At 53.4% G+C, this 20,660-nt stretch overlaps 1 protein-coding gene across 3 annotated transcripts in view; it reads left to right on the top strand.

The window, feature by feature from the left end:
* The window catches only part of PTPRN2 (protein tyrosine phosphatase receptor type N2), a 1,025,817-nt gene that overhangs the window by 865,499 nt on the left and 139,658 nt on the right, over positions 1-20,660 (top strand). For all 3 annotated transcript variants that reach the window (XM_054495208.1, XM_054495209.1, XM_054495207.1), the window contains one exon: positions 18,868-19,080. In XM_054495208.1, coding sequence (XP_054351183.1) covers positions 18,868-19,080 — 213 coding nt within the window. The remainder of the gene's footprint in view (positions 1-18,867; positions 19,081-20,660) is intronic.

Below are 20,660 nucleotides of genomic sequence, written 5' to 3'. Positions count from 1 at the left end.
CACCACAGCCCCGGAGAACCAGAGTCGGACAAATGTAGTTTTCCGGGCCTCCCGACCTGCCAGTCTTGGAATCCCAAATCCGGAGCAGCGGCAGAGGACAAGGGGCTGTGGGGAGTGAGGAGGAGTGCGCTGAGGTGGGGGTTGGGCTGCAGGAACCCCGCCAGGGTGGCCTGGAACTCGCCTTTCACCTCCTGCAGGTGCCTCTGCCTGGCTGAGAAGAAGCTCTTTTGTGGAAGACCCACGTTGGATGTTCCCATCTGGTTCTGTCCTGGACGGCTTGATGTTGCTTTAAGATCATTCCTAGCTTCAGTAGTTACACTCTGCTGCACAGCAAGTTATCCCGAAACTTAGCTTAAAACAACCATGTTTTATCTCACAGTTTCTGTGGGCCTGGGGTCCTGGTGTGGACCAGCTGGGGGTTCCAGCTGGGTCCCTATAGGCTGTGATGAGGGTGTCCTCTCAGCTCAGCAGCGGCAGCCCCAGGCCCTCTGTGCTGTTAGCCCCTGTCCATGGGCCCTGTCCACGGGTTTTCCCCATCAGCGGCCACCACGTGGCAGCAGACGTCCCTCAGAGCTAGAAAGTTGGTCGGGGGACCCCGGTGTGCAGCCTTAGAAGCCATCTCTGTTGCCTTTGCTGTCCTCCAGGCATCGGAGTGGAGTCACCAGGTCCAGTGGCGCTCAGGGGAGAGAATTCCAGGAGGCCGGAGTCCCTGGGCCGTCTCGGAGGCTGCCGGCCACACTGACATTTCAAGAAAGAGCCCATTCAATTTCAGTACACTCGCTTTGCCACAGGCTCAGTTTAGGAGCTCTTCTTATTTCTCTATTTTTCCAAACTTCCGATACTTCCTTTTCTCCCCTTCATCTTAATTTAAGGCATTCCACAAAGAGCTCTATCACAGCCCCTTCGTAAGACTGGTCTCCAACAGCAGCAGCTTGAAAACAGCTATTTTGGCCCCTCAGGTATGAAGGTCCCCTAGTGTTTCCTGGAGACACCTCCTTCTGACCTCAGCTCCTTCTGAGGGACGGGGGGCCAGAGGAGAGAGGAGTGGATTCAGCAGCGCAGAACAGCAGGACGGCGGGTGTTTGAAATGGCACACACGCGCTTTTCTGGTGGCGTATGTTGTGGTATTCATTTAGCATAAATCCATTTTTAAAACCCTAGACCTGTAGACTGATCAACAGATGAAACAGTGAGCTGAGCTGCCGCCTGCCTTTTTGTGTTGCCAGAGATTATTATCCACCATATGCTGGAAGCCTGATGGTGAGCCTCCGCCCCAGGGCTCTCACCAATGCCGCAGCACGCCTGCCTGTGGACAGGAACGTGTGGAGGGCACTGAGCCAGCCAGTAGGCGTGGGCAGGCAGCCCTGTGCTCCCCACTGGGCTGTGAGAGGCGCACACACCTCAGCTCGCTTCTCTGAGGGGAGACACCCATGCTCACCAGCACCGACTGGGCTTTCTTATAAATGCACAGCCCACGTCAGTTACACCAGGACCCACCGGGCTTTGTCATAGTTACACCAGCACCGACCGGGCTTTCTCATAAATGCACAGCCCACGTCAGTTACACCAGGACCCACCGGGCTTTCTCATAGTTACACCAGCACCGACCAGGCTTTCTTATAAATGCACAGCCTGCGTCAGTTACACCAGCACAGACTGGGCCTTCTCGTAGTTACACCAGCACTGACCAGGCTTTCTTATAAATGCACAGCCCGTGTCAGTTACACCAGCACCGACCGGGCTTTCTCATAGTTACACCAGCACTGACCAGGCTTTCTTATAAATGCACAGCCCACGTCAGTTACACCAGCACCGACTGGGCTTTCTCATAGTTACACCAGCACCGACCAGGCTTTCTCATAAACGCACAGCCCGCGTCACTTACACCAGCACCGACCGGGCTTTCTCATAGTTACACCAGCACTGACCAGGCTTTCTTATAAATGCACAGCCCACGTCAGTTACACCAGCACCGACTGGGCTTTCTCATAGTTACACCAGCACCGACCAGGCTTTCTCATAAACGCACAGCCCGCGTCACTTACACCAGCACCTACCCGGCTCTCTTACAAACCCACAGCCCGTGTCAGTTACACCAGCACTGAACGGCTCTCTTATAAATGCACAGCCTACGTCAGTTAAGAGTAAAAAGCTTTCATACCTAGAACCGCAGTGCTTTGTGAGTAGGTCAGAGTGTAGGATAAAGTCTGCATGACTGTGGCCACAGAACTTCAGGTAGGAAGGGTCTGGGGGCAGCGCTGAGTGAGGGGAGGAGATGCCCCTGGAAGGTGCATCTGGAGCTGCTAGAGCAGACACCCCCTGGCCTCTTAGAGCATGTGTGGTAGAAGCACAGAAATGGCAGTGCTCACACGATGCCTGTGACCACATTCTATGGAAAATAAATAATAAAGACCATTATCTTTTTGAAAGACTGATACTATTATTGAATTACTAATCAAAGAATAGTAACTATTATTAATATTATTACTGGGGGGAGGCTTGGAGGCTCTGGTGGAGACCGGAGGAGCTCAGGCTGCAGAGAGGAGTAACTCCAAGCCTGCCTGAGTCTGTAGCTAAGAACGGAACTCTCCTCTGTGAAACATGCCCTCAGTGTGTGGGTTCGCATAGGAGCCTGTGTGTTTATTGAGATTCTGGCACTGACCAGCTTCGGATACTTCATTTACCTCTCAACACTTTGGTTTTCTCATCTGTAAAACTGGAAACAAACAAACAAACAAAAAAACAATGCACGAATTCCACGGTTTCTCTGGGAGTGAAAGGAAATAAAATATGGAAAAGTAGCTTTGACAGGATGCAGCCACTGTTGTCATGCTGACTAGAAAGTACTTGCCTTTCTCCACGTGTGTGAAAGCGTGCGCGTGTGAGAGACGGTGCATGTGCACACGCGTGAGATGATGAGCAGTCCGTAGCACTCACATGTTCTGAAGGTGAGGGACTCAGCATTCGACCTCAAATGAAAGACCCCGAGCCCACCACTGAGCCAGCCAGGGTTCCTCGATGGGGAGAGAGTGCGCAGGAGAGGGTGAGGGTACCCTCGCGGCCGCTGACCAGGGGCTCCTGGTGTGGGGAAGGGACGCAAGGGAGGTCTGGAGGCACCCCTGTGTGTCCTTGGTTGATCAGATGAAAGGGAACCAGCCTCTGATGGGTCTGAGGAAGGGTTGGTGGAATTCTCAGGGAGGGAGAGGAAGCTGTTCCAGTGGAAAAGGTAGAGATGGCCGAGGCTGAGGGTGGTGGATGGAGGGGACCAGACCCCAGGACTGCTGGAGGCCAGCCGCCATCAGCATAGGGGGATGGGGAATAAGGTAAGACAAGGGACGACCTGAAAAAAGTAATGGGATATGATTGTGGGGAGGACAAAAGAGAAGGAAGCCTCAAGCCTCACCCCAAAGATGGACATTCAGGACAGGCTGTCGTCATGGAAACTGGGAAACCCAGTGGAGGAAAAGTAACTGACTCTGTTGCGAACGTGCTTGGACGAGTGAGCCTGGTTTTTCCGCAGTGTCACTCGGAGGTGCTGTCTGTCTTAGTGCTTACCATGTCTGGGGCACTACTCTTTTGAAATCGCCTTTTAAAATGCACTCTTAATGGTGGAAGTGATCTTTCAGATTTGTTTCTTTTTTAATACTCTAAAGCCATCTGGAGACAAGGACAGTCAACTGGAGGAGTGACGAGGTTAAGGTGTGGAGAATCACAACTGAAAAAGGTTAGAAAACATAAGACTTGATTTCTGCTTTTCTTTGGGCATATTTCTGAAGACAATTCCAAATGGGAATTTCAGAAATGACTGAGCAAGGTTGAAGTAGGTATATCACTTCCTAAAGTGTGTGAATGGAAACATATTAGGGAGACATATAGTTACATGCAGCAGATTCGTGAGAGTTTTATAAGTGGTCTCAGTACCTGACAGCACCCTGTTGCAGATTATATGCTAATGTTGTGCCAGACTTGCTAGAATGCCAGCGTGCATCCCACCGCACTGACCAAGGACACGCAGCGGCTCCATGCAGTTGGCCACTTGGCAGCTGAGGGTGAATCACATGGAATCCTGTGCCACCAATGCTCCGTCTCAGTGACAGCTTACCCTGAACCTGCTCCGCACTGTGTCAGAATGAAGGGCAACTGAGCAGGGCGCAGTGGCTCCCGCCTGTAATTCCAGCACTTTGGGAGGCCAAGGTGGGCAGACCACCTGAGGTCAGGAGTTGGAGAACAGCCTGGCCAAGATGGCAAAACCCTGTCTCTACTAAAAATACAAAAAAAAAAAAATTAGCTGGGCCTGGTGGCAGACACATATAGAGGCTGAGGCAGGAGAATCATTTGAACCTGGATGGTGGCGGTTGGCAGTGAGCCGAGATCATGCCACTGCACTCTAGCCTGGGTGACAGAGCAAGACTCTATCTCAGTAAAAAGAAAAAAAAAGAAAAGCAACTGGCTGCTTCCTGAATTTTTGTTCACATTAGATCTAAATATGTATAGACATATTTGCAATATAAAATCAGAAAATATCACTTGATAGTGATCACTTGATTTTCCTTCTCAATAAAATTCAGGTACAAAGGCGAACTTTGTCAGGCTGTTGCTGTTCTTTCATTTAATTGGAGCCTATTTTCATACATTAAAATATACATAGGCACTTTTCTTATAGAATATGTGAACAGGACATGGCTAAGTTATATAATTGTGAAACAAACGTTTACCTGAATTACCTGAATTATTGTTCTACTTTTAATTCCAAAACAACCCAAGGAAAAGTTTCCAAATATTATAACAGATGTGTAGTATGTAACTGACAAAATATGTGAAAGAGATTTTAAACAAAAATAGAGATGACCTGGATATTCTTCAAAGAAGTATCTTGTTTCCTTTCATCTGAACGTCATGGCACTATTTAGCCATTTTCAAAAAGTTAGATTCTTGTTCATGTGGTAATGAGTCTTTCTTACAAACATTCAATCTAAGGAATTTTAGCTCAGTTTTGAAAAGAACAGAATCTAGTCATGAAAATACAATATATATACTATACTGAACATCAACTATTAAATACGTGCCTTATGGCATTATTCTGCAAATAATAAAATATTAGATCTTTACAAATACGTTGATTGAAAGTAATAGATCCTCTATGCTAGAATCTAGAGAGTGAAAACCACATTAACCTCTAGGGAGATTGCACTGTTTGTAAGTACCTGTGCTTATGAACAGTATTTTTTCAAAATGCTGCTTTTAATGGACAAAACTAATAATAGTAATAATGAAGCCTTGAGGCTTTTTCTGTTCTTTGAATTATAACTTTGAAGTTTGGGGAAGAAAAGTCTAAACATCCCGACATATTTGTCAGCCAATCCTTCAAGCAGCAATGTTTGCCAAAACACATACTTGGTTTATAAGCACATGGTTTCATGTAATCACGTCAAGCCATTGGTGGGATATCAAGTCTATCTCATCACTGAGTTCCTATTTTTGGATTTCAAAAGCTTCAGATTGATCGGCATATGAGCCAGCATGAGAACTAATAATAAAAGCTGAGTTGTGTTGGTGATTTATTTTTCAAAACAAAAAATGACCTGCATTGTTCTGCTTTAAGTAAAGAATTCATATTTTTCTTGAAATAAAGTGAAATAATTCGAAAAAATAATTTTAGCATTTCTCAATTTTAAAATAAGGGCATTGATTTTATAGCTATATCTTACATTTGCACTGCTTACATTTGCATTGCTTATGTTATATCTAACATAAGCAATGTGGCAAAATCTTATCTTAAAAATCTTCCCAGTTCATGAATTTGTCCTGTGGGATAAACTCTGCTTCCAGTATGCATGGGTAGATGGTGAGGGCTGTACTAAGATCCAGTATGCACAGGTAGATGGTGAGGGCTCTACTAAGACCCAGTATGCACGGGTAGATGGTGAGAGCTCTACTAAGATCCAATATGCATGGGTAGATGGTGAGGGCTCTACTAAGACCCAGTATGCATGGGTAGATGGTGAGAGCTCTACTAAGACCCAGTATGCATGGGTAGATGGTGAGGGCTCTACTAAGATGCAGTTGTTTCACTTCCCCATTGTTGCAATGGACTTACCTTCTTTTATGATGAATAAGGACTTCTCACTAGTGTCTGATGCTCTTCCAAATATTGTCCTTGAAAAAATAACTACTAGTGGTTAATACATTTCAGCTTAGAGTCATCTATATTTGTCTGTGGAAGTGTCTTTGTTTTAAAATTATCTCAATGCCAACTACTATGCTTTACTAGGAGGCTGACCTCTCAAAACATCTTGTTTTCAAAATGCACTCATTGTTACTTTAAACTGTTGTTTTCTTTAAATATATGCATGAAGAAATGCCTTATACACATACCTACAATATTTTTAAGGATCTATTTTTATTTTTATAATTGTAAATACTTTTTAAAAATGGATTTAGAAATCAAAAGTATTTTAAATACTATTTGTGTACTGTAAAATTATAAATTACTGTTTTAGTTTAAAAAACAAAATTGATTTAGACTTTCTGAAATCAAGAGTCTCAGGTGTTTTTTAAATCATTTTCTACCTTACCATATTATTTTAAATTCCTGAAATATGGTTTTGCTTTATAATAACCATGTTTCCCATAACAGTCTTTCTCTATTTTGTTTAAAAATACATTTTCTTTGATAATTTAGTGCATGGGATATTTATTCTAATCACTTAAATGTGTAATCTATAACAATTTGGTGTTCCTTAAATTGAAAATGAGATTCTTATCACAGAACATTAGGTTTTACACATAACAAATGTGAAATGCACTTTAAAAGAAGTATTGGCAGGATCAACAAATCATTTTTAAACTATTTATATTGTGTAGCTGTTTTGTAGGTCTTGGAGAATTTTACATGTATTATATTTTTTATTCATTAGCCAAACAACCCTAACTTCTGTATGAATAATATACTCATTTGTCATATATAAATGATTTCAATCAACATGTCTCTCAAAAATATTTTGTGTCATGTTTAAAAGTTTTCTCTGAAAATGTTATTGAGATCATGTAAATTGAAATTTATTATTAAATGAAGTCTAAGATCTCATGACCAAAAAAAAAAAAAAGAAAAAATCCTCACATCATTATTCATTCTTCAAATTAGCTGAATCTAGTCTCACATTATTGCCGAGACACTTTTCTAAAGTATTTTCAAGAATTAGAAGATACATTTTCCTGCCCTGGAAATAAAAAGGGAATTTAAAATAAAGAAAAATAGAATGGAAATCTGGCGAGTAACTTACCAGTTTCTGAAGCAGTAGACTAAAAGAACCAGCACCTCGAATACAAACGCGTTCTTCTCATGACCCCCCTAGACTCTAGGGCTTAGAGTGTGGGTCCGCCTTCAGCTTTGGCGGGGCCAGTTCTGCAGCCCCACTGAGGTCAGGCCGCACCTTAGAGGAGGGGTGGTGGGAGGAAGGGGAGTGAGTTGAGGGCTCTCAGACATAAATCACCGTCTGCCACCCAGAATATATTGCCGCAGGTGCACCAAGGCCTGGACGAGGAAGGATGCTGTTCTGCTTGTGAACCCGCATGGAACCTTTCAGGCCCTCTCACGATTTTTAAAGTGACCGAAATTGAACTGAATTGGTGCCACCTCCCACCCATCTTTCCTCAAAGCACTAGAAAGACAGGTCATTAAATTAAGATCAAATCAGGAATGCGGTGCTTTGATGTTGGAAGTGAAACACAGACAACGGAAAAAGGGACTAACGAAAAGAATTGTATTTATTTGTGTATTCACTGTCAGGTCATGTTTGTGAAGAAAGCAAAACCAGCTCTCTGGCCTGTAGTGGGCTCCACCTTACTCTGGGGTCGCCGGCCCCGTGGCCGCCTCAGGACCCCCAGACGGCAGGGTCTGCGTCCCCCTAGCCCTGTCCGAGGCCCAGAGTGGCCGCGTGCGGTCTGCGCCGCCGTGGAGACTGAGAGGCTGGACACGGCCTGGCCGAGGGAGACGGCTACCGGCCACCCCCGGCCACCTCGGAGAGCTCCCGGCCGCCTGCTGGAGAACCCAGCCTGGATGAGGCTCACGCGATCCAGGGCGAGGAGAGCCGCGGGCTGGCGGGGAAGGTGGTGCGAGGTCGCCGCGGGCTGGGAGGGTGCGCCAGGGCCCCTCTGGCCTCTGCCCGGAGCCGGCCTGGCCGGGAGCTCCCCGAGGCGACGCGCGGTTCCCCAGCTGCTCCCCGGCCCAGACCTCAGGTGCACCGGGCGCTCGGGCCGGGCAGGGCCATGGTGGGGGCGCCGTCGCCCGCCCCTGTGCTCCGGGTCGCTGGGAAGACTTGCCCACTCCCCGGTGCCCCAGGGCCCTGCGACCGCAGCGGGAGGGTCGGGGCAGCGAGGGCAGGACGCCCCAATGCCCCAGCGGCGGATCCCGGGGCCTGCGCGCGTTCCCCGAGCCTACCCCGTCGCTAGCGCGGCGCAGCCAGACCCTAGGGCGCTCCCAGCACCGCGGAGGTCGGGCCTCCAGTCCTGGAGGGGATTGCTCTGTCGCCGCCCTAGGGTTCTGCGATCCCCTCCCAGCCCCCGCGGGGAGTCCCAGGAACACCACGAGCACACACACATCAGACACGCGCGCACACACAGACGCGCGCGCAGGCCGTTGCTATGGAGAGGCCGGTTACCAGCCAGGCTGAGGGCAGCAGGTCCCCTCCTCCGAGCCCCCTCCCCTCCCCGTCCCTTCTCTCCGCTGTCTTCCCCTCTTCCCGCCCCGGCTCCCGAGTCCTCCTCCCGCCGTCTCCGGCCCCCCGCCCCCCAGCGCCACTTCCCCTCCCCTCCTCTTTCTCTGCCCAGGGCCGGGCCTGGGGTCGCCCTGGAGGCTGGCTGGGGACGCCGAGGCACCGGAGGAGGGTGGCGGGGAGGGACAGGAACCGCTGCCACTCGACTCTTTGCCCGAGAAGGTCCCTGGGAGGGCATCCCGGGAACTGGGGGAACCCGAGTACCGCTTCTCTCTGACCTGCTCGCCGCCGCGCCGCCCCCGAGCCAGGGTGAGGGGGTTTTTGCAGGCCTTGCCCTGGGCATGGGGGCCGAGAGGGCCAAGGTGATGTACCCCCTCCCCGCCTACTGGAGGGGTTCACTCATGGGCAGAGGACGCCAGTGACGCCGCAGCGTCTCGCCTCTCGCGCCCCCGCCAAGCCGCACCGGGCCTCCTGCAGCCCGCCCAGGCCTGCGGGAACCATGGCCCGAGGCGAGGCCACTTCTTTGCCCTGGAGCTTTATGAAGCGCTCTGGCCTTGCCCTATAAATACAAAAATAAATGCGGAACTCAGCCTGGGCCTGCAGTCAGAGGAAACGGGGTCCTTCGGCCACTTTTAGACAGGGGCCTGCAGCGGACGGCACCGTACTCATATCTGTGGACGACCCCCGCCTCTGAGCCCTGCCCCCTGGGGCTCGCCCCCAGGTTTTACAGAACTAGGTTTATAAGAGAAAAGCGCCAGGCAAGGCCCTCTGCACCGGGCAGGTCTAGGGACAGCGCCAGAGTGCAAGGGAGGGGAGGGGAGACTGTGGAAGCGCCGCCTGGGCCTGGCCTGGGGAGGTGGGGGGTGTGGAGGAGTTGGCCCCGGAGGGGCCGGGAGCGGGCGCCGCGGGCAGCCGGGTGTGCGGCGGGAGGGGCGTCGAGTGGCGCGGGCCGCCGTCTCCAGCTGTCCCGGGCGCAGGGAACAATGGCCAGGCGGTGGGAGAGGGGGGCCTAGGAGGGGGCCGCTGGGGTTTCCAGAAAAGGAGAAACTAAAGAGCCCTCCGCAGACTGTCATCTGCGTGTGACAAGATCTGCGCCCCCCTCTTCCTTTCTTCTCCTTGTTCCTGCAGCTGTGGGCCTCGGAGAGCGCATTGTACACACAGATGTTGGGTTTCAGCTCTCCGGCTCTCTCCAGCTCCGCGGGGGCGCCGCGCACCGGGGTGCCCCAACCTGTGGCTGTGGCCTGGGGTCCAGGGCCTGGGGAGAGAGAGCATGGGCGGGAGGCGGGGCGGGGGGTGCTCAGTTGTCCTAGTCGCCCCGAGACCCTAGCTCTTCTCGCGCGCTGCGGGCCTGACTGCGCCAGGGGCCGGGGGTTATGTGGGCAGGCTTGAAAGACTGCGAGCGTGACCTGTGATTCTGCTCCAGTCCTTTCGCCCGCAGAGCGGTGGTCTAGGCCAGACCATTGACCTGGGTAGGGGGAAGGACAAAGACGCAGCTCGCACGCCTGGGTTTTCACCGCCTTCTCCCTTCGGCGTTTTGGGCTGGCTGCCGACATTGGCCTGGACCAAATGGTGGAAAAGTCTCACCAGTTCCGCGTCTCGCAAGACACTTTCTACGCGCATCGGGACCTAAACACTCCGGAGGACCCTGGTAAAGTGAGCAGAGGGGCTCTCGTCTACTCGCCCTGAATCATTGGCCTGCTTCCATTTGGAAAGGGAGCAAAAAGGCCCGAACGGCAACACTGGAAAAAGTAACTGGAAAGAACGATGTGCCGTGAAATTTTCTCTTGCCAAGAGTGGCGACGCACCCCACCCACCCCTCCCAGAACAAAGGTCACAGCAGAGCCGCGCGCCTTGACTTTTCTGGCCGAGGTCTCTCTCCCCTCGGTGCTACCCTGAACTTGCCCAGTATGAACGATGAAAGGGAGAAACACTGAAAAGAAAGAAAAGGCGAAGGCCCTGGCTTCGGCGTTGTACCAATGACTGACAAAGCTGATGTCCATTCATAGTCTCGGGCGGGAGAGGGTGTTTGGAGAGCCGCGGCCCCTTAGCCAATTGCTGTCAGCAACATGTGGGGGGGGGGGGGACATCGCTATAGCAACCGGTGGCTGGGCCGCGAGCCGCGCCGCCGCCGGCCGGGTGCGCGCCGGGCCGGATATAAGGCGGGGCGCGGCGGCCGCGCTGGTTGGTGCTACGCGCGCGGCCGGCGGCCCTACGGGGACCGTCCCGAGCCCGCCCTGAGCCCGCCTGCGCCGCGCCCCGGCCCAGCGTGCCTAGCCCGGGGGCCGGGCCGGGGCGGAGCACGCGGAGCTGGGCCGAGCGGCCGCGCAGAGCTCCGGAGCCTGCGGGCTCCGAGCCCGTGCCGCCGCGCAGCCGCTGCTGCTGGAGCAGCGACGCGCGGCACCTTTGTCTCCACCGGCCGCCCTAGAAGTTTGTGGTCAGAAGCGGATGACCCCGCTAGTCTGTGGCTCCAGCGCAGGGAAGCAGCTGGCTGTGATGATGGCGCTGCGGCTACCCGCAGCTGCTGCGCCCCGAGGCCGCTCGGCCCGGCGCACGCCCCCACCTCCTCCCGCGCGGGCGCTGGGCGCCGGCCCAGCTGCAGGTAACCAGGGGTGCCGGGCGGGGCGCGGGCGCTCGTAGTGCGGTTGGGTGGGCCCTGGAAGAGGCGAGAAAGGCTGGGATGGGGGCGGAGGGAGCAGGAAGGGCCCACGAGGGCATCACCAGGCGCGTAGGTGGTGAGGCGAGGAAGAGAGCTTTCGAAGGCTGGAGGGCGCGCATGGGGGCTCTAACGGGCAACTAGGGCGTCGGAGAGCTCAGTGTAGGGGGTCTCTGCCTCGCCGCAGGACTCCTGTCAAAGGCTTGGGCCGGCAGGGGAGAGCTGCGCCTGGGATCATCCCCAAGTGGGTCTAGGGTGGGCATGTGAGGAGGAGCGGGCAAAGGGCAGCTCCTTCTGAGCGCACAGATTGGGAGGGTTGGCAGCTGTCCTGGCCCAGCGCCCCGCAGAGACCGCCCCAAGGAGGCTAGGACCTCCAGGACTTCTCCCCAGCGCTCTTCTCTCGGCCTTTCGCGGTGCTCCCCACTCCCTGCAGTTCCGACCATTGCAGGGTACGGGGGGCGGGGTGCAGGCACAGAGATGGGAGGCGTGTGGGAAAGGAGAGGGAAGGGGCGAGCAGCCAGGATGGAGAGGCGCCAGTGTGGGCGCATTTTCCTCCCAGCCCATTTTGGGGCGCTCTTCGCCCGCCTCACCAGGGTCCGGGAGCGCGCCTCCGAGCCATGGGAGTATCCCAGCGGGCGGGGAATTGGAGGGAGCCGAGGGGGCCTGCAGGGAGAGGCGTTCCAGAGGCAGGTGGGGACGCCTCGGAGAGGCCATCTCTCCTCCCCGAAAGAGAACTGCGCTTTCCCAGCGCCTCCCCCACCCCAGGTGAGGCGGCCGCGTGCTCGCCAGAGAGAAACTTGTGACTGGACCCGAAGCTGTTGGAACGAGGGACTTCATTTCCTTCCTTAGTAACTACCTGTGCAGTTCCGAACACTGGCCTGCTCCGTGGTTTTAGAGAAGCGTTGCTCCAGGGAATCGGGCGAAAGCCGGAGAGAGTCTCCCGCCCTTTTTGGTCCTCAGTGCCCTGAGCTGGGCGCTGCAGGCTGGACGGCTGGGAGAGGGGCCCCGCCACAGCCCTGAGGACGACGCGGTTCAAGTCACCGACCTCCGTCCTCGGACAGCGGCCCCGGGGTCCCGGGCGTGGTCCCGCCTCCCGAGCTGCGCGTCCCGGCCGGCACCGTGGAGCCACCCGCCTGGAGTCCGGGGCGCAGCGTGTCCGAGGGGTCTTCGCAAAACCAGGCTGTCCTTGCGTCGCCGATCCCAGATTTTAGGACGCGATCGAACAGGAGAGGAAGTGAAGGTTTGTGCGGAGGAGGGAGCTGGAAGCTCTTCTTTTCACCGACACAGAGGAAAGTGCCCTCCCGCCCCCTCCCAAGCACACCCCTCTGCGCTCCGGAGAAGACAGCGGCGGTGGCGGCTGCGCGGCCCGGGGGCTGCGAGCGCCGGGATTCATGGGTGGACGCTGGCGTGGTTGGGGACCTTGGTCCTCCCTCGCGGCCGGCGCGCTCTATGGCCAGGAGGCTGGGCCGCAGCACCCTCCGCGCCGGGACCCCTCTCCTGGCTCTGAATACCCGCGGCTCCCGGGAACCCTTGGCCTTTGTGTCCGGCGCTGGGGCCTGATCTTTACGACTCCTGTGGGGATGCTGTGAACCGGCGAGGGGGGAGGGACGGGGAAGCGGGGGAGAAAGCCGAGGCAGGGGACGGGGCCGAACGCTGACCCTCCCTTCCCTCGCCCTCTGTTCAAAGTCGTGCCACAGAGGGGTCCTGACAAGCGACGCTAGGCGGGTCTTGGGTTGGGGCTTCTGAGTCCGGGTTGAGGAGGCAAAGTGGAAACCCCCCCCAGTCCTGAAGAGGGTCTGGTTATTGCGGGGTGGGGAGGCCAGGCGCCGTCCCGGGAAGCACCTGGTGTGGAAGGCGCGCGTGCGTTCGGGCAGGCCTGGGGACCAGGCGGGCGGGCCAAAAACGGGTCAGGAGCCGGTGCCTTAAGTGTGATCTGCTGAGTCTGAGTTTGGGTGTCATGAAAACGCCAGCGGAGAGTCTGAAAGAGGCTGGGGGCGGCTTTCTCAGGGGCATCCTTCCCCTGCTCAGCCTCTGGGTCCCTCTCTCCCACCGGAGACAATCTGCTGGTTAAAAATTAGTTTGCACAAGGGTGCTTCCCCCTTTGAACATCAGTATCATAAATCTTCCATGATGTCTTAAAACACAGTATTTCTTTAAAACTGATGTTTTAGGAGTGCTTAAAGATGGCAAATAGACAATTTATTACCTTTCTTGTATATTCACTTTTAAGTGTATGCCTGGAAAAACTCAACAAATAGCCCATTTTAAAACAGTATATCCCAACTTATTTTCATTAAAGTTTACATTTAAGAATAATTTTTTCTTGAAGATTCTTTTCTTTTGCTTTTTTGGGTTTTTTGGCCACTTGAATGGCAGATTTGCAAGTACAATTTCATCTGCACAGAGGAACAATAGCTTTCAGTTGCACAAAGGGCTTCTCCCACCCTGAATTCAGACCGCAGTGCCTCTTGCTCTGATAATAGCTTCTGAAAAGATTTTGTAATGCAGAGAATTAATACATGATTATTTCCGCCTGACTTCTCTCATTTATTAGAATTCTGTGGCAAATTCCAAATTAAAAATAGTTCAGTTAACAGCTTTAAAAAATACTTTTAAAATATTTTAAGACACCCCTCCCCCATGTTTTTAAGTTGGATCACTTGCTATGGCCTGAAAACTTAAAATGTTGATCAGCCCCAAAGTCAGTATTAGATTTTAGTAATACATTTTAGTAAATTTAGAATGAAATTTCCTAATAATTCTAAGAGGATTCATCCAGCAAACCAAAGATAAACTTGTTACAGCAACTCATTAATGGTCTCTAAAACTGACTTCTAAGTTTTAAGAGAAAAAGGTATTTAGTAATTTAAATGCACACAAACATAGGATGAGGCTGGGACTGAAATCTGATTCCTTAGAAATGATACAAATGAAAGCATCAACAATGTTAGAAGTTTAATATTAACTGGCACTGAGCACCTGTGTCCCTACGTCTTTATGATGCAAGCATATTTTAATACTGCACATCGGTGACTCACAAAATGAACTGCTCCTATTAACTGGTTATATCATACAACCTTGGAAAAGGACTAAATCTGGCTACCTGTCAACACATATTTACCATAAAGTTTTGTATTTGTGTGGCTGTATCAGCTCTCACAATTGAGTTTGGGCATAAAATGGCCTTTTTTCTTTTCTCTTCTTTTAAGCTTACCATATGGACAGCTAAAAAAGTTCTGAAGGCATTTTCCCATAAATGGCTCACAAGGGCATGGGGTGGAAGCCTCATGCACCTCCACTCACGGGCACGGTCAAAATAATTTAAATTGGCCAGGACAGTGTCTGCAGATGCTAATTTCTAAGACAGCTCCACAAATTCTCTCTGTGGTCATACACTTATTTTGAATCACAACTTTTGCAATACTGTATATTCTAAATTTGAGGAGTTGCAGGTGCAGACGGTTGAGAGGAAGAAATATGCGATATTGTACTTCATCTTACTCTCAAGATAGATCTAACCTGGGATAAAATTAACTTAATCATTCCTGATTATTTTTTTAAATTATACTATTCCTGCATCTGAGAACTCAGCACTGAAGTGTGCCTATCTGTGCATCTCCCCCACCCGGGACGCACCCCTGCAGCTGTGTTACCAGGCCTCCTTCTCCCTCCTCCTCCTCCTCACTTCTCCTCTGTTCCAAACTTTCAGTCATTGAGCTGCTGCTGTACAGAAGGGGGTGTTCTGCTTTTAAAAAACGCCTGACTGTAAATGTCAAAGTCATAAATATTTAAACATAATTTTCTTTCAATTTCAAGTCAAGACTGATAAGATGCCTCTAATTAGTCTGGGCTCTCTTCGGGGTCCACCCGCCGTGGTGCAGCCTTGGGGGGTCGGTGCCTATGGGGGAGAAGGCGCTGAGGACCACCAAAGCCACACCTGGGTCAAGACTGTGCCTCAAACTCACTTTTAAACTCATTTCTTTCTCTTAAAGGCCACGGCTAGCAGGAGTTTTAAGATTTTTTTTAACTCCACAAAAAGGAAGGGAGTCAAGTCATTGTAAAGTTATTGGAACTCAATCACTTAAAAAAAAAATTCTTTAAATCTTCGTTTCTTCCGGGATTCCTAAGACCTGACTTGCAGCCAACAGTTTTTCCCTCCGCATCACCCTCCTGCTCAGCGCTGGGTGGGACACTTGAAACCGTCCTGGGCGTGGAGGGAAGACCTCTTTCTTCGGTTTCTTCTGCGGCGCCCGCGGGGGGTTAGGAGGCGGGTTTCCCAGCTGGGCCCTGGGATCCAGCGACTTCTATGTCAGGCCGGTGGACCCCAGTCGGTCCCTCTGTCCAGCGTCCCGCCCTCCCCTGCAGTAAGACCCTCCTCGCCCTCAGCCCCGGCGCTGCCCGCGGTCACGACTCCCCGGCTGTCCAGGTCCCGCGGCCCCGCGCGGTCGCCCTCCGGGCCTCCTCCGGCCTCTCCCAGGTTGCAGGAGGGGCCTCCCTGTGGACCGGCCAGGGGAGGTGGGCCTGGGGCGGCTCCCACCCCTCCTCTGCTGGGACAGCGCGGGCCCAGGCAGCAGGGAGCCAGGCGAGGTTGGTGGAGACAGGACTCCAGGGCACTGGGGCTCCTTTCTTCCCCTCCGGGGACTCCTGGGACCCAGCGGGGACCCGGGAGGAGAGCTAGGAGCTCTCCGGGCAATCGCTGTCCTTGACATTTTTCTTTGACCTTTGAGTAAATCCAAGCGCGCCAAGGGAGGCCTCGAAAGCGGCCCGGTTGCGCTCCCGCACGTGCGGAGCACGTCGAGGGTCCCGGCGACAGCAGGTGTCTGCCTCCCTGGGAACAGCCTCGGCTGGCCCCGGGTCCCTCCTGCCTCCCGCAGGCCAGGCCTCCTTCTCTGGCCCCCGCGCGTCCCCTGCCCTCACCTGGCCCGAGTGACCGCGGGCAGCGCCTGTGCCCCTTCCTCGGGGAGCCGGAGCCGGCGGCCGCCCTGCGCCTGGGAACCCCACACACCCGCGCGCACAGCCTGGGTGACACTGCCGGGTCCGCCACACGCCGTGGCCCCGCCGCCCCCTCAGAACCAGGGTGGTCACCGCGCGCGTGTGGGCCTCACGGCGCGGGGTAAGAAGGTTCGGGAAGTCCCTGTTCCCGGCCGTAGTCGTCCACGTGAGCGCGCGGTGTCCTCCCGACGCCGGGGCAGCAGGGCCGGGGTCGCCTCCGCGCTGGGGCGGATGGAGGCGCGGGGGGCCGTCGGCCCGGCCGGGATGAGGGGTGGGAGGACGGCGGGCGCCCCCTCCGCCGGTCGCGCCTCTTCCTTTGTTGTTGTTGTTCCGTCGGCCAAGGCTAGGCGGGACCGGTGGGAGGCGAGGGGCGAGGGGCCGCGAGGGGCGCGGGCCGGGCGCTCGGGAAAAGCCCTCCCGCCCAGGTGTGGCTCCGGGGGACGCGGCCCCGCAGGCGAACATGGACCCTGGGGTGGGCAGAGGACCCGGCCCCTGTCCCGGCGCCGCTGGGACCTCCATGCCGCTCGCATCCGGGGTCGCGGCCGCTCCTCCCCGTCGGGAGCCCCCCGCGCGCTCTGAGGTCCCTCGCGCCGACCCAGGAGGGCACAGGGCGGGGCTGCCGCCCACCCGGGAGAACCAGCGCCCGCGCGGGGACCGAGGAGACCCTGGCCCGGGGGAGGCGGCGCGTGGCCGGAGCCCTAGGTTTCGTGAACGGGCTGTGCCCGGGGAGGGGCGGGGAGAGGCGCGCAGGGGACCCGGTGGGCGGACCCCGGCGGACTCTGGGGCTGGGTCGCGCGGCTCTAGAGTGACTTCTTTCTGGAAGAGGCTGTGTGGGCTGGAGGGAGGGGGAGGAGAGGGGAGGAGACCGGGGAGGGGGCGCGGACGGGATCTCCACGCGAAGGGCGACCCAGCGGCGAGACCCAGCGGCGGCTGCGGGGTCCGGACCAAGCGGGCTTCGGGCCGCTCCCCTGGCTCCCGCCTCTCCTCGCCCTCCCGGCTCCCTCCCCACTCCCCTCCCCCACCCCGCGCCTCCTCCCCCTCTCCCCCCTTTCCCTCTCCCTCCCCCTTTCCTTCCCTCCCTTTCCAAAGCCTCCCTTCCCTCTCCGCGGCGGCTCCACCGCCTCCCGCCGGTCGAGAACCTCGAGGTCCTCCTCCGAGCCGCGCATCCAGGCAGGAAAATCCGGGCGTCTTTTCTCATTTAACCCGCGTTTCCATTAACTCAGTCCCGGCACCAGCTAATCCGCTGCACCGAAGGCAAAAGGAGGCTAATTAATGACCAGCTTTTCCAGTCAAGACCGGCGATAATTGCTTTGGTGGCCTTTATGATTACAAGATAAAAACGGGCCCGGCCTGACATAAGAGGCACTGTGTACGCTGGGAGACGGGAGGAAATGAAGAGTTGGGAGGCTGAATACGGAGCAGAAAATTACTAATAGAAGAGAGATAATGAATAGGCCGGCCAGGCATTCATGGGGAAAAATCCATTTTGTTACCACGCGAAATTAGGTGGTGGAAAGGGGTTTGCTAATTGTTCTCATCTTGTAGCAGCCAGGACCGAGGCCGGGCGTGCTCCCCCATTCACTCCCCGAGTCATTGTGCAGGGCGCGCGGTCTGCGGGGCGGCCTTCCCGTTTTCCTGTGGCGTCCTTAATTGTTGCTAATATACCTTCTAATGAAGCTAATGAGGGGAGAGCCGTGCAACTATTTGCACGTGGAGACAAGTGAAATGCACCGAAAGGGCTTCCTCATATTTTCACCAGCACTACCCCCACCCCCCAAGAAGCAGTGAGAATCTGAAGGGGTTTCCTCGCTGAGAAGTGAAGTTCCAAAGACTCTGCAGCTCCTTTCAAGGAAAAATACGTAGGTGCGTAGGTGCGAAGTGTTGTGTTCTGCACCAGGCCACTCCTGGAGAGTGACTGGAGTCAGGTGGGATTCGACCAGTGCTCGCCTTTCAAGACAGGTGGATCCAAATCCCCTGGTCTGGGAGGGAGAATGTTCTGTGAAGATGCACAGAGCCAGTCCCACGTTCCTTTGTTGCTGAAGATGTGCTGGACTTCGTGGCTACTTGAAGCTGCAGAAGGCTCCAGGCCTGCCCACACTCCTCCACCACCAAGCCTGGCCTCCCCCCAGCACCCCCGACAATCATTGTGCAAGCTCTGGACAAACTGCTGTGCCCAGTTAGAAGAAGGGATGGATACTTTACTTAAGGCAGCAAATTAGCTGCCAAATACTTTACATAAATTTGAAAAACAGCCACCACTGAGGGAAAAAGTGATGCCTCTGACTGTCCTCTTGAGCACGCTGCAATCTGCGATGTGCTATTTTCAAATGACTTCTGCTTCTCCTTTGACGGGGGTTGTTCGGCAGGGCCCTCCCGTTGTGGCTTCAGGGCCAGCACAGCGTCCTGTGGGGCTGAGCTTTCCACTTTCAAGTTGCATTTGGAGACGTGTGTTTTTAGGAGGTCATGCTTTGTCAGGAGCTAACACACCCCTCTCTCCTTGTTCTGCAGAAAAGCAAACTCAAGTTCCTGCCTCCTCAGGCGGAGCAAGAAGACTCCACCAAGTTCATCGCGCTCACCCTGGTCTCCCTCGCCTGCATCCTGGGCGTCCTCCTGGCCTCTGGCCTCATCTACTGCCTCCGCCATAGCTCTCAGCACAGGCTGAAGGAGAAGCTCTCGGGACTAGGGGGCGACCCAGGTGCAGATGCCACTGCCGCCTACCAGGTAAGAGGAGACTTTTTAAAAAGTGATATATCGGATTTATCTGTTGAGCAGGCAGATGATCGCATTCCTTTCTGGCCCCTCCTCCATTCCCGGCAGTTGTTCCTGTAGCATAGTTTGGGGTCTTTTATGATGATAGTTTGGAACTTCTCATGCAAATACCTTGCAGCCACGGTTGTACAGCTCTGTATGCGTCTGCTCTTCTTGCATAGTCTCATGTTAACTCTGGAAGTATGTTGTTAATTAGAAGTGTGGAAAAAGTACAGTACATGAATGATGTATTATCTGTTATCTTAGTTTGGCCACTACTAATGAAAAGTGCCAGAGTTGCGAGATCAGTTGGTGTGTAGGTGTTTGAAGATGTCTCAAAAATCATCGGCTTCCTCAGGGTCTTCTATGAAAAGATCCTTTGACCTGCCCAGTTGCCACCCTGTGCTGTTGTCCGGTACAGTGAAACCTAATGCTGACCAGGGGAAGGTGACCCACACGTGTCCCCATGAGGGACACCTTCTCTAGAGGCACCACAGACACCCCTGGAAATGAGCTGGAAACCAGGGAGGATGCGAGGAAGGCAAGTTCAGACCAAGTCGGGCATTTTTTAAAAACCACAGAGTTTTTGGAAGTTTTATAGCACATATTTCGTATTTAGTATTGTCCTGTAATGAACATAGGCCTTCAGTTTTAACAGCGGTATAAGCCCAGAATACTTATACCAGTCAAGGCGTTTGATTCCTTTGCATATAAAATATCATTTAATTCCAAGAAGATATTCCCATTTGGGAAGGTAGGATGACTCCTTAACCACTGTTTTAAAAGTTTGGTCAATACATATGTAAGATTTCCTCATTGGACTGGATCCTTTGTTTTCTCTAGTCACATGATTACAGTGTGCAATATATCTTGTAAATAATTCATCATTTTTACAGTCATATGTAAAGTAAATATTATTATTCCATCATCAGAGTTACATGGGTGGGCTCTCAAACTCTCTCCACAAAGCGCCCTCCAGCACCATACCCTCCTGCTGCCTGAGCTCCTTGGAGCTAGCTTTTCTATACTCTGTGAGCTCTCAGGACCCTCCCCCACATAAGGAATTTACACAATCTCTATGCTTAAAAGAGATTGACCACAAGACAGCTTTTCCTCCCATTTCAGAATTCCTGGTATTGCCATTGAATGGAGGAAGCCTCCAGTTTTCTGGAGAGGGTCACCAGCCCGGTCAGGACGATCTTTTTCTTATAAAGAAATGGCAACTTCAAATGTGTTGAGGATGGCATTTCAGTTGCAGTGCGCAGCTTTGCTTCAAAGCAAAAGGAAAATCACATTTGAAGAAGCAGCCTGAAAAAAATGTCACATAAACTAGTAAGAATTTATCCAGAAATTCCATTGAGCAAGACCTTCAATGTAGGATGCCAGGTCTTCAGGCCAAGTCTGTGTCGGTACATAAATAAATTATTACACCAGTTCTGTTCTATGCGTGAGAGACGGAAGATCATACAGGCAGAGATTTTTAGAAAGCGCGGCACCCTTTGATATACTTTGAAATTCAAATATAAAATATTGATAGAATGGAAAGGTTGGAC

Source organism: Pongo pygmaeus, chromosome 6 (genome assembly GCF_028885625.2).
Source record: "Pongo pygmaeus isolate AG05252 chromosome 6, NHGRI_mPonPyg2-v2.0_pri, whole genome shotgun sequence".
Classification (NCBI taxonomy): Eukaryota; Metazoa; Chordata; class Mammalia; order Primates; family Hominidae; genus Pongo; species Pongo pygmaeus.
Note: the sequence above shows the minus strand (reverse complement) of the source record. Positions and strands in the feature narration are given on the sequence as shown.